The sequence below is a fragment of the Pinus tabuliformis genome, chromosome X (genome assembly GCF_031772625.1).
Source record: "Pinus tabuliformis cultivar Carrire ecotype Pingquan chromosome X, CPIR1, whole genome shotgun sequence".
NCBI classification, from domain to species: Eukaryota; Viridiplantae; Streptophyta; class Pinopsida; order Pinales; family Pinaceae; genus Pinus; species Pinus tabuliformis.
The window spans coordinates 1,296,019,960-1,296,032,607 of NC_142308.1; the positions used below are offsets into that span (position 1 = coordinate 1,296,019,960).

General features: G+C 38.7%; 1 protein-coding gene across 1 annotated transcript; it reads left to right on the top strand.

Moving 5' to 3' along the window:
- The first annotated feature begins 8,964 nt into the window (after nucleotides 1-8,964).
- Nucleotides 8,965-11,168, top strand: LOC149144795 (F-box/FBD/LRR-repeat protein At1g13570-like). The gene is made up of 2 exons (XM_089447920.1): nucleotides 8,965-10,311; nucleotides 10,645-11,168. The coding sequence occupies exons 1-2, from the start codon at nucleotides 9,265-9,267 to the stop codon at nucleotides 10,894-10,896; spliced, it is 1,299 nt and encodes a 432-aa protein (XP_089304046.1). The 5' UTR covers nucleotides 8,965-9,264; the 3' UTR covers nucleotides 10,897-11,168.
- Nucleotides 11,169-12,648: the final 1,480 nt, after the last annotated feature.

Consider the following 12,648-nt stretch of genomic DNA (forward strand, 5'->3'; position numbering starts at 1 on the left):
CTCATTAATTGTTAGGACTTTCAACAATTATTTCATGCATGACATTTAAATTTAGATGTTTGTGGACTTTATTAATTGAAAAAAAATGTCGCCAACACGGAACCACCCACATAAACATATAATTTATACTCTCTTCTTTTTAAATATATATAAAAAACCTGTAATTAATTAAATTTTTGAACAAAACAAAATTTTAAATTTTTTTAAAAATATTATTTATTTATTGACAAAAATTAACTTGCCTCAATACATGATATTTAAATTTAGATATTTGTCAACTTATACATATATAAAAATGTTGACAAACACTACACCACCAACATAAACATATAACTTATACTCTCTTATATATATATTTAAGTTTTGCAGTACTTTTTTTTTTCTATTAGCCATATATAGGCAGGTAACAAACAATATGTTTGGTGGCCTCAACCTGCCCGAGGGAAACAAAGTCTGTTGGCCACTGATCAACATCATATGTCATCCAAAATTTAAACAGTTTGATAATATCCATCTATGTTAAATATGCTATTCTATCTACTATATGTTTAATCTTTCTACTATCAAAGTAAATGCTATCTGACCAGATCATCGTAAAAAAAATAAAAAAAATATATATATATATATATATATATTGTTTTTTGCTACTCTACTTTAGCAATTTGAAGATTCGATAGGGGTCGGGTTCTTAGCACTCGACCCAGGCACTTCATTCTGCAGCAAGCTTTGAATTTTTTCTCAACTCGGCAAAAATGTACACTCTGATGATATTGTTATACCTGCATAGCCCGAATCTCCCTTTGAATGTCCTTTAGGCTTGGTTCCTCTTATTGTGCTTGTGGTGGTTCTTCTCGATCCCTATTTGTTGTCATGGCCTTGGCCAACAGGGTCTTCATTACTTAGTAAAGTTGGACTATTTATCTAAACAATGTTTGTCGGCCTTAGGTGTGTCCCGGATCTATAAGCGGGGGATCCCATTTCTTTGTTGGAAGTGGTTATGTCGCTGCCTTGGCGTTTAGCTCTGCCTCCCATGTTGAAATTATGGCTTTAATTTGTGTTGGAGTTCCTCCATGGTATGCATGCATGAGGTTTTGCATGTTTTACTCCCCAGTTTCCTTGCCCTTTTTCCGTTGGGTCTCGTTGGTTGAAGCCATCGATGATTTCTTTTTCTTTTTTGTCTATTTTCAAGCACGATGACCCCATTTTCTTTCCGGCCCTATTTCTGCCTTCACCATTTTGCTTTTCTTCTGAATTTCTTTTAGCCACCACTCCTCTAATTCTTTCCTACTTCCGGTATCAGAGCGTCAGAGTCAGAAGGGGAGAAAAATTAAATAAACCTGTAAGAGTAACATAAGTACAAACATTATAACCAAACCATATTTCATTCTTGGTCTTTATCCATTCCATGTAAAACACCATTATGTAACCTTGAATTTGGATTTGAGGAAGATGACTAGAGTTCCCCCCACTCCCTTCTCGTCTTTCTTTCATCCTCACTATGTGCAACGATAAATGATGCTCTTCCCTCAACCACTGAATTCCCCTCTTGGAGTAAGTGGCCCACTGGGTTCCAGGGTTAGTCCCAGCGACAACCAAGTTGATGGTCAAGCAAGGTTTGGGGAAATCAAGACAAGAAATGCAGGAGTCTGGCTCTGTTTCAACTGAAATTGCAAGCCCACTTAGATCTGGAGCCCTCAGTTCCTCCCTCTTATCCATTTGGTTATTGAGCTACCCTGCAACCCGACTTGAATTGGATTGGCTAAGAGAAGGGAGAAGAACATACCGAGAACTCCCCTCGGTCAGTCTTACGTTCCTCAACCCAACCATATCGCCAATTCCGCCAGATTGTACTCGTAAAGGAAAAATTACCCGCCGCACTAGGGTTCCAATCCCCCAACTCCCAATTATTGACCCTCTGCTCCTCCGGATTACCCGGGAGCCACACTGCGACTGGTTGGTCAAGATTTCTGAATTTGTGGTACCCCAACACCCCTTTCCAACCCCCGCGAGTCTGAAGGTCTCCCAAGAATCAGAATGAGCCAGACTAGACGGACAAGTATGTATTGCAAATCCCATACCCCATTTGTATCCCTTGCTGGCTCTGGATATTTCTAGACGATCACAGGCCCTCAGGGGAGCCTCGACCCCTTCTATATCCTAGTCTTCGGGTTTCAACGATGGTCGTTGCAAATTTCACTACCCAGGAGCCAAAAATCACTCCTAACCCTCCATGGATCCCCTTATTCCCCAACAGTCTACCATACATTGCAAAAAGTAAAAAACCATACATCAACAACAGAAGACTAAGCCAAATTTCTTTCGAAACATTCGAAACCACCACCATTGGTGCCAGACTAGCCTCCATTTTTGCAACATTGACTCCATATCAAGACTAAGAAAGGCTTGAATTACATACCAGTCTCCTTCTGAGTCGTTGAAGGCGTTTTCCAGGTGGAGGTGAGAATGCCTTCTCTCATAGGCCAGGTTCTCCCCTCAGCTTCCAGTCTCATCGCCTGCTGACTGTTTCCTCCTCCATCCTTGCATGCATGTAATCTCTACCTTCACCACCTTTCCTCCTTGATAACCTTCTGATCCACCTTTTTGTTTTCTCGAGGCAATCAACACTCACCTTTATCTCCTAGTACCTCATGCCACGCTTGTGTGGGGTCCTTGGATGGGCCACCCACTTACCCTCTCCACTTGTCTTTCAAACATGTCCATGATCCAACTCCGGATCTCTTCTCCCTTCACACCCCGATCGGGGCTTTTTAAACATATACTAAGTAAATTTTACTATATAAAAAAATATTTTTTGTTATTAGAACAACATGATGTCCATCAATTCATAAAGGGAGTAAGTCCAATTCCAACATAGACTCATACTTTAATTCAATATGTCCATCTCTTCATTAAGCCCATGTTTCTAGTTTCAACATAGAAGTATACATTATTTATGCCCAATTCCAACATAGAAGTGTACATTAATTCAATATTTCCACGTTAATTCAATATTGTTAAAGTTTCTTGGAGAATATTTTTATATATGGTTAATTCAAATTACTTCAAATTATAGGGAAGAGAGAGGGTGGAACCTATAATGGAGAATCTAAAATCAAATTTCTAAAGAAAAGAAAATTACCACAACATGTAGTCAACATATAAATGGAAAAAATAAAATAATTGGACATTTGAAAATAATTTTACACAGATTAATTATATGACCATAAAAGAAAACTCGGTAACTACTAATAATAAAGGAAAAAGATGAACGTTTTCTCTTAACACCAATAACAAGAATTTCTAAACAAAAGAAAATTACCACATGTAGTTAACATATAAATGGAAAAGATAAAATAATTAGGCATTTGAGAATAATTTTACACCAGAGATTAATTATGTGACTAGTGATAAAAGAAAACTCGGGTAACCAGTAATAGTAAAGGAAAAAGATAGACGTTTTCTCTTAATAACAAGAATAAACTTGCGTGGGTATAACCACTCAAATGTTTAAAAACAATTTTTGTTCTCGACATTTACCAAACGAGAGTCTAGAACGAGTAAAACAATAAACATACAACATCGATGGGGAGTCGAAAGGTAACTCGGGAACTGCGGGTTTTGGAGGAGTGTTAAGAGATGAGGAAGGTGACATTATCTTTATCTTCTAATGCCATGCCACCAACAATATCGCTGAATTAATGGCTTTGGAGCAACACCTAGAGTTTCTGAAGCAGAACCATGGCTTTAATTTCATTATAGAAGCGGACTCAGAGATAACCATAAACTCAGTGAAAAGAATTAGTTGTGGTATTGCGCGAGAGATTGTCTCAAATCACTAGAGACTTATCCAGGTTTATCAAAGAATTCAAAGGCATCTCCATAGAATTCGAACTGTTAGTTTCAACCATGTTCGACGAAATGCCAATAAACTTGTGGACATTCTGGCCAACCAAAGTGTGATCTGTTCAGATTGCAGGGTTTCGATGAAGTGGAGATGAAGTGGAAGGAGCTGTCTCAAAGTAGACTGAGAACTCTCTGCTGCAAGCAAGCGATAGAGGATACAGAATATTTCGAAATCGTGCTAGGGTGACAGACATGTTATGAATTTTTCTTAGCTTAACCCTCCACAGTCTTTCAGTCTATACTTTGGCGGGGGGCAAGCAAGGGTTGGCCTCAAAACACCCCGGCGCAAGGTGACCGGTTGCCTCAGGTTTTTGGGTGGTCGCATTACAGCTAGCCACAGTTTCTGGTTTAGGCTCAAAAGTATGAATGAGTGGGAAGGGAGGATTACTTTCACCGATTGCGGTAATTTCCCCTTAATCCATTTTCGGGAAGGAAAACCGCGTCCAAGGTGGTTTTCAGGTGATCGCATGGCTCTTGAGCAGAAAGTGGTTTTGAAGATTTGGAAGCGATTCCATTCGGCTTCCAACACGTGGTAGGGGGGTGGAAAAGAAAACCGCCCCCATCGCACACTAATGTTCAGTGATCTTAGGCTGTGCGATATTGCTCCAGACCGTTGGATTCCATCGCCCGGATCTACGGTCAAGATTGATTGATCTGTTTTGTGGGGCCAGGTTGTTAAGCTCCACTCGTCTGGTCGGGGTGTTTTCTCCCTCAGCCGTTTGTTCGTGTGAAAAGCAAGGACGATTGTGATTGTTTTTGCTTTTTTGGGAAGTGGGTTTGTGGGATTTTTCGGTGTATTTCTCATGTCTGGGTTTTCTTTTAGCCTGCATTTTGTGTATTTTGAGGGTTCAGTGCTAACAGGTGTAGGGTTGGGGGTCCTGTCTTCGATAGGGTAACCTTTTTTCCTGGGTCCATGAAGATGGGTAGATATTTGTATATTTTGTAACATATTTTTGGATTAATGAAATAGAAAGACTGTCTCTTGCTTCAACAAAAAAATAAAATAAAACAATAAACATAGTGCATGATATGTGATATATATATAAAATGAAAATTTAATAATTTTCTCCATTTTTCAATGTCTATGTTTCATTAAAATTTACAGTAAATCATATTACTTGAAGACGATAAAGTTGTATCACAAACAAATAATCATTTAATTATAAGTTTAAAAAAAAATATTATTTATTTATTGACAAACTTAAACATTAATTTTAAAAATATATTATTACTATCTTTTACAATTTTTTCCATTAATTTAAAAACCAGATAAAGCAATTTGGTTGATTATGTTAAGACCTTCAATAAACCAACGAAAATAATTTTATACCAAATTATTAATTTTGTGACCAGTAATAAAAGAAAACCTAGGTAACCACCAATACTAAAAGAAAAAGAAGATAACTGTTTTTTCTTAAACGTTTATATGAAAAACAATAACGACAATAAACTTGGGTAGATATAACCACTCAAATGTGCTTTAACCAAAGTCGAATTTTGTAGTCAACATTTGCCAAACAAGCGTCAATGGAAGAACAAGTAAAATAGTAATCATAGTCCTGTAGCTGCTTTCTCAACCGGGGGATAAATTATGGAAAAAATATCCTTAAAACAATGCAAACTTGGTAGTAATCGAAGGAAACAAAATGCCTAAATAGAAATAATTTTGGAGTACAGAGAGTAAATAATAGAAATATAATATCAAATCAAATTACAACTTTCGTAAGACAATACTTTCTTTAACTAACAAGAAGGATTTCCTAAATACATAGTAGATATGGCATTATATAAGACTGCCATAAAAGTAAGCGTTCAAGATGTTAATGAAAAACCCTCCTTATATAAATATGACTTTGAAATTCTCATAAACCCTAGAGAAACCTGTTAGCCGAAAGACACTTTTTCCATGGACCAAGAAGAATATGAAAAGAAGGAAGCTAAATTCGGTATGAGAACTTGCTCTAGCACGCATGTTGCTCTACTAAGGAGTATAACTTCTTTTAACGAATATTTTGTAGCTGTGAGCTCTTGTAAACATATACGCACTTGGACGATTGTCCTCTTGTCCGAGCTGGGGGTGGCATTTGAGCACAAGGGCTGACATTCGAGCACAGGAACATATGCTCTTCCTTGGCGTTGCTCTTCGTTGGTGGAGTGACTATTTGTGTACTTATTTTTTGGCCAAAGTCTGTCTTTTTTTTCTTAACGATGAACTACTTGTAATATCTTCATGGGTTATAATAAAGATTAACAAGTTGAACAGTTGCACAAATCAAGATTCAGTTGATAGTTAAAGGAGTGAGATCTAAGGGTGGAAGAACATTCAATCGTATAACTTTGGATCTGATGGTGAAAAGTGGAAGCTAGGGGAGTTCTTCTCAGAGGGAACACTTTACGACGTAATTATTTAATTGAGCCAACATGTAAATGTTTACAAATCCTTTATGTTTGAATGATAGTTACAAATGTTTACTTTCTTACATTACACCTACACATCTACCCTATGCTAGGTTGTAGACTTTCTTGGTGCAAACATATCTCCCTTGAGCCTAATGTAGAGGGTCACTATTATCTTTTAGTTCCATGTCCACTGCGGGATCAAAGGTAAATAATGTTTTCTCTTTAGGGATCATACAAGTCATTTCCTATTTGTTATAACCTGAAAGTGTATGGTTTAGTTATGGATCCTTTTTCTACCTTAAGAAGGCTGAAAGGGTTAGCATGCATTATAGAGAGATGTGAATCTTGTAGGATGTTGACATAATTACTAGTGACATTGAGAGATTTTGAGGACACTTTTTGGTTTGATCTCAGCTCAGGCAAGCTTGTATTCCTCACTCATAGCTACATCCAGATAGTAGAAGGCTGGCATTTAGTTGGTGGTGGATGGAATGAGCATCAGAAAGCACCATTTGTGAGTTGTGACATTTGGTGGCTTCATGGACCTTATGTATGGAAGATATGGATCTCCCACGATGCACATACTTTGAAGATAAAACCAAAATGTGTAGAGAGGAAAATCCTTCACCTTCGAGAGCTTCCTTGTGGACTCGCATATTCTTTCCACACTTGCCACCAATTGAATCAATCTTCCAAAAACAATGCTACTGTTAAAGGGGGGCTTATAGCACCTAGAGGCTCATTTATATAGCAAGAAACACATTCTAGAGGAGTGCTCAACATTGGAGCCTACAAGTGGCCTCACGATGTCCTCCAACACCACAAAGTAGGGCATAGGAGACAAGGAAGGAGTGCTAGCTTTGAGGATATTTCTTGTGGACCAGGGTCACCACATGACACTTGCATCATGATTGATTGCACACTTAATGAAAATCACTAACTTAGAAGGGCTACCATGTGGACATGATCACCATTCAAATGTCAAATTCTACTTATTTTAGAGGGGTATTTCATATTTGCAAAGATATTTTGAGGTTGAGGGCACATAAATTGAGGCAATTTCTATATATTTAGAGAAGAGTGTCATGAATGGAGATGCCATGTGGCCTTGGGCATCCTCAAACTATGAGATAAAGTCAAAATTGCTAAGAGCACTCCATCCGAGAAGGAATTTCTTAATAATATTTTAATGGGAGGAGTCTAGTGGCTTCTAAAGTAATATTTTAATGTAAATGTGTTGAGATAAACATCTAAAAGGAGACGAGTCTCTCAGCTTCAAATGGCAGTGTTAGTGGAAGAAAAACACCCCCTAAAGGCCAAGAACATTGTTTTTTGCAAGTATGGGAGAAAGGGATAATAATAGATTTGTGCTTGCAACTTTATTTTATTTCTTGATCCAAACTTATGCAGGAAGGAAATATAATAAATATATAAACATAAATAGAGAGATGTAGCATAAACAAATTTTCATTTCATTAATATCAAAGAACTGAAATATGCTTACATATAGAATGAAAATAAACTAGCTCGAGTGATGGTAGCATATCTCTGAAGAAGAAATGTGGTGGCTACATGCCTTTGAACTGTGTTACAATGAGGCTCAAGGAACTTTTTATTATTAAACAACGAAAGAAAACCTTGAAGAACCAAAACCCTAACCCTAGGAGAAGGAACGCCAAGAGTTTGTGGGTCCCATTGGGGTTAGTTGGACAACCAAATTTTCGGGTTTGCAACTTGGTCATATGATCTCCGTTTGGCATGTATGATAACTTGTTAGAAAGGTCTCTCCGAGTACTAAAATATTTGTGCTAGGACCTTGCCTATGACTATGGGCCTATTGCAAAGCTAAAAAAAACATCTTTTAAGGGGTCAAAACAACTCCAGAAGTTAAGGACTCAAAAAACTGCTAAAAATAGTAAATTTTGCTATAATCAAGGAAATTGATGAAACCGGCTAGAGATCTAGGTGGAATAAGAAGGTGGCCACCAATATCCACCTGGATCAGTCATCTCCCCGAAAAAAAGGTCCCCATTACATGCAGAGCCTCCATGAGGCAGAGAAATTAAATCACATCATAAAAAAAAATTACATAAAATTTTTAAAGATAGTTAATGACCAAAATACCCCTCAAAGACCAACCCTATCCCCACGAATCACCCGAATGAGGTGCCCGAAACCTGGTGCAAAGGATAGTTAGTATCATCCCTAGACTACCCGGAAACACCTCACTGACAAGGTGAGAATTAATTCACTGGAAATTAATATAGGAAGTGACGTGAACCGCCTGAACCCCGAAAGACCCCGCCGTCAATTTGGCAGCAAACATTGAGTCATCGGCCACATCCGTATGTGAACACACCTATTCCATAAATACGAACGATTCCCAACACAATGTTTTTTTTCGCAACCACCTCAAATACAGTGTGAAGCCATGTGTCCAACGACGTTGATCAAGCTCGAAACAGACATGCCAGACTCCTTAGTAAAGCGTACCGAGATCAATAAAAGAGTGTCAGCGATATATACCAATCTCTTCAGATTTGAAAAACTGTTCTAATGGTGAACCAGCGAAAGTTGTTACCGCCGACTCGACACAAAACAATAAAACCAGACTAGAACAGTCCAGACCAACCTTCAGATATCCCCGATTAAAAATATCTCCTCGATGAGAAAACTGCATATGAGATTTGTTTTCCATTGCACTTCACGAAGCCATTTAATTCGTTTCAGAAACGAAACGCGCCAGAAAAAGGCGCTAAGAAACCTGAAGAAAAGGGCGCCAAGAAAACTCCCGCCAATGCGCAAATCACCCTCAAGGACTCCGTCCTCCTTCCTCTACATAATTACATTTGGAGCTTCACATAGAATATCAGTTCAGGAGGGTATCAATTCAATTTGGCATTGGCTCATCTCTGTAATTTGGCATTGGCTCATTCCACCATTTCCCTGTAGTGCATCATAATGCCTCCTACTTCAGACATAATTTCCATGCTACCTGATGCTCTGCTCTGCCTTATCCTTTCCAAAATTCCAGTAAAAGAGGCAATCCGATGCTCCATCCTCTCCAAGAGATGGAGATTTCTTTACACCCAAATCTGCCAACTCACTCTATCCCCCTATCTTCTGTTGGGTCCTGTCACTCCTGATCCACTCTCCATCGCTACAGTGGAGAATATAATCTCGAATATTCTGCTTTTGCATTCTTCGGGTCTGGAGGCATTTCATTTATCCAATAACATTTGCAAATGGCGCAATGGCACTGCTAGTCAGTGGCGATTCAACCGCCAAAGCATATCAAAATGGGTACAGTACGCAGCATGGAGGAATATCCAACGCCTCACTTTGTGTGATTCCCCTGTAACTGAAATCCCGCCTCCTGCGCTCTTCTCCTGCAATTTTCTGACCGAGCTCACACTTTCTAACTACATTCTCTCCCATCTGCCCGCCTATTTCTCTGGATTCAGCCATCTCATTACTTGCAACTTGACTGATATTGAAATCACAGATGACTCCTTAGCCTGTTTTATTTCCTTTTGCCCACTGTTGCAAAATCTGAAGTTACTGGCATGCAAAGGGCTGCGGAAACCTGTCATCTCTGCTCCCAACATGATATATTTAGATGTACGTCGAGGGGTGGAGATTTTAACTGTCAACTGTCCCAAACTTATACTTGTAACTATAGAGCCGTTCCTGATAAAAGATCTAAGAGTGAACGGGGTGTTGTTTCATGAGTTTTCCATTGCCGTATCTCAAGTTAAAATGCAGTCTGGAACTAATTTAATGAAATTGTCAATGAATTTGGGTGGAGCGGAGTGGGGAGATATTCACAATTTCTCGGCAGGGAGATTTGTTGAGATAGTGGGGGGTTTCAAAACTTTGAAGGAACTTGAGATTGGACTTTGGCCATCGATCCTAAGGGAAGAAGATTGGCTTGGTGTTCCTTTCTACAAACTACTGGAGAGGCTTCCCAATCTCGAGGGTTTGGGCCTTCGTGGCATGTCTATTCTGGTAAGGAATTCATTTTTATGCTAATTTCTTCTTACTCTTATTCTCATTATGCATGAGTAATGCGTGTGTCAATGGTTAAAGCCTTGCTTCCTATGGTATGATGACAATATGGAGTCCAATGTTGTGCTCTGTATTTATGTGCATCCTATGGCGGGCAAAGTGGCCCGCTCTATTGTGGGCATCGGCAAAGGCCAGATAATTCCTCTTTGTATTTTGCATAATTGAATGAGTTATATTTGTCTGTAGGAAAAATCTCATAAACTTATATTTTTCTGTAGGAAAAATCTCATATAGGGCAAAGTTGACTGGTATATGCTTTCTAATTTAATGCAGGAGTTAGCCAGAGATCAGGTACCAGCACGCTTAAGCTCTCCGCTGGTTAATCTACAATTTTTAGGGGTAGATATATTTGATTTAGATAAAAGCGAAATCTCTGTGGTAGGTTGTTTGCTTCAGAGCACTCCTGCTCTTAAAGTTATGGACTTCACCTTACCAAACGAATATACAGAAAGACGGTACACAAAGTTTTCGAAAAGGATAAAGAAATTGAGAAGAGCTTCCAGGCACGCAAGAATACTTTTATAGGAGACCAACTGAAAGATACTTCTATAAACGCTGATCAAACTATTTAACATCTATATTGGTGGCAAGAATACTTCTATAGTAAGGTTTTGTGCAATTTCTTGTTCAGGTAACATTGGAAGATACATATTCATATATTTTACAGTGTTCAAATGTATTTCAAAGAAATTTTCATCTAAAGGTTTCCTTTTTGAACAATTTCTGGTATTCACAGTGCAGGTTTTTATTAGAATATTAGGATACTTCCTATTTCTCATGTGGACAATTTGCCAAATAGCATGTGGTCGAACGGCCTAACAATATTCCTATGTTATCCTTTTAACGATTTCCTGAATCACAGTATTATATATAAAATGAACATGATTTTCAGATATCATCAGTCAACAGTATTAGCTGAGATATTTGGGGTCCGAGTTTGTGTCAGATTAAATGCCATAACTAGACAAGTTCCTCATTCATATGTTATTAATGACAATAAAACAACACACAGATAGTTAAATTTTACAACATCGTGGTGGAGTTCAGAGTTTTGCCTAACTGCTTTTGTGGATTGTCTTTAATATTGTAATTTTTTTTATTATGTTGAAATGGCTCCCCCATCTGGCAAAGTTTCAGAAAGATTCAATCTCTATTCTTTACGAATTTGAGATGGAATTTTGGCTCAGGATCTAGCATTTTCATCGGCATTGATTCCACGGTGCTCAATTTCATCGGCATTGATTCCACGGTGCTCAATTTGGAATCGTCGATCCCCTCTGTCTTGATATCCTTTTTTCTCTCCAGGGGCTATTTCACATGGGATAAATTAATAAAATCATGGTTATCTCAATCCCCCATTTGGAAGGATGCAGCGGAATTATCTTTGCCCCTCTCTCTTCGTCCGCTATGGACATCAGCTATAAACAGTTTCACTTCAAAAGGCCTCACACAAACGGGACCAAAGGATGTTCTTATCTGGTCTCTTCAGAACTCAACTCAGCCCATTGCCGTCAGAGATATCTATGCTGCAATCCTATCTGGCCACGCGCCCTCTTCCCCTATCTTTCCACTTAAATTATGGAAGGCTTCATGCCTGCTCAAAATGATCCTCTTCTCATGGCTCATCTTCTCCGACAGAAACCTCACCTGGGACGTTCTTCAAAAAAAGTGGTGGCAGGGCCCGGGCAGATGTCAAATGTGCCTTTCGGAAGCTGAATCCAACTCGCACATGTTTTTCAACTGTGCCTCTTCATCAACAATCTGGTATGAATTATCTTTGATTTATGGCTTTCTTCATCAAGCTTTTTTATTTGTTCAGGATGCTTTCAATTGGTGGAGCGCGAAGAATCCTTCCTCGCGCTCACTTTTTATCCTCTCTTGTTGGTTCCTATGGAAGTGGTGCAATACATGCGTTTTTCAGAACTTCAGGAAGCCCCTTGATTCCGTACTGATCTCAATCACGGGCCATATGCCCCCCTCAGATTAAACCATGGTCTGATCTGTTTCTATTCTTCGTCTACTTGGTCTTATTTCACACAATGTGGTGTTTCCATAGGATTTTCGGTTCTGTTTAAACGATTCAATAGTTTTCCAATAGCGTTTTTGATCCATCCCTTGGATGCGTTATATGTTTGCTTCCCCTTATGAAACGTTCTGTAAAGATGATGATGGTCCTCAGGCTTTTTTGTTACCCTCAGATCGGCTACAGGTGGCTCGTCCTTTTTGCTGGCTTTATCATGAATGGTTACAGAGGTTTATATGTTGTCGCAACAGCCA

Coding starts and splice junctions, on each gene's coding strand:
- LOC149144795 (XM_089447920.1), top strand. CDS start 9,265: ATGCCTCCTACTTCAGACATAATTTCCATGCTACCTGATGCTCTGCTC. Junction 10,312..10,644: donor TTCGTGGCATGTCTATTCTG/GTAAGGAATTCA, acceptor AATTTAATGCAG/GAGTTAGCCAGAGATCAGGT.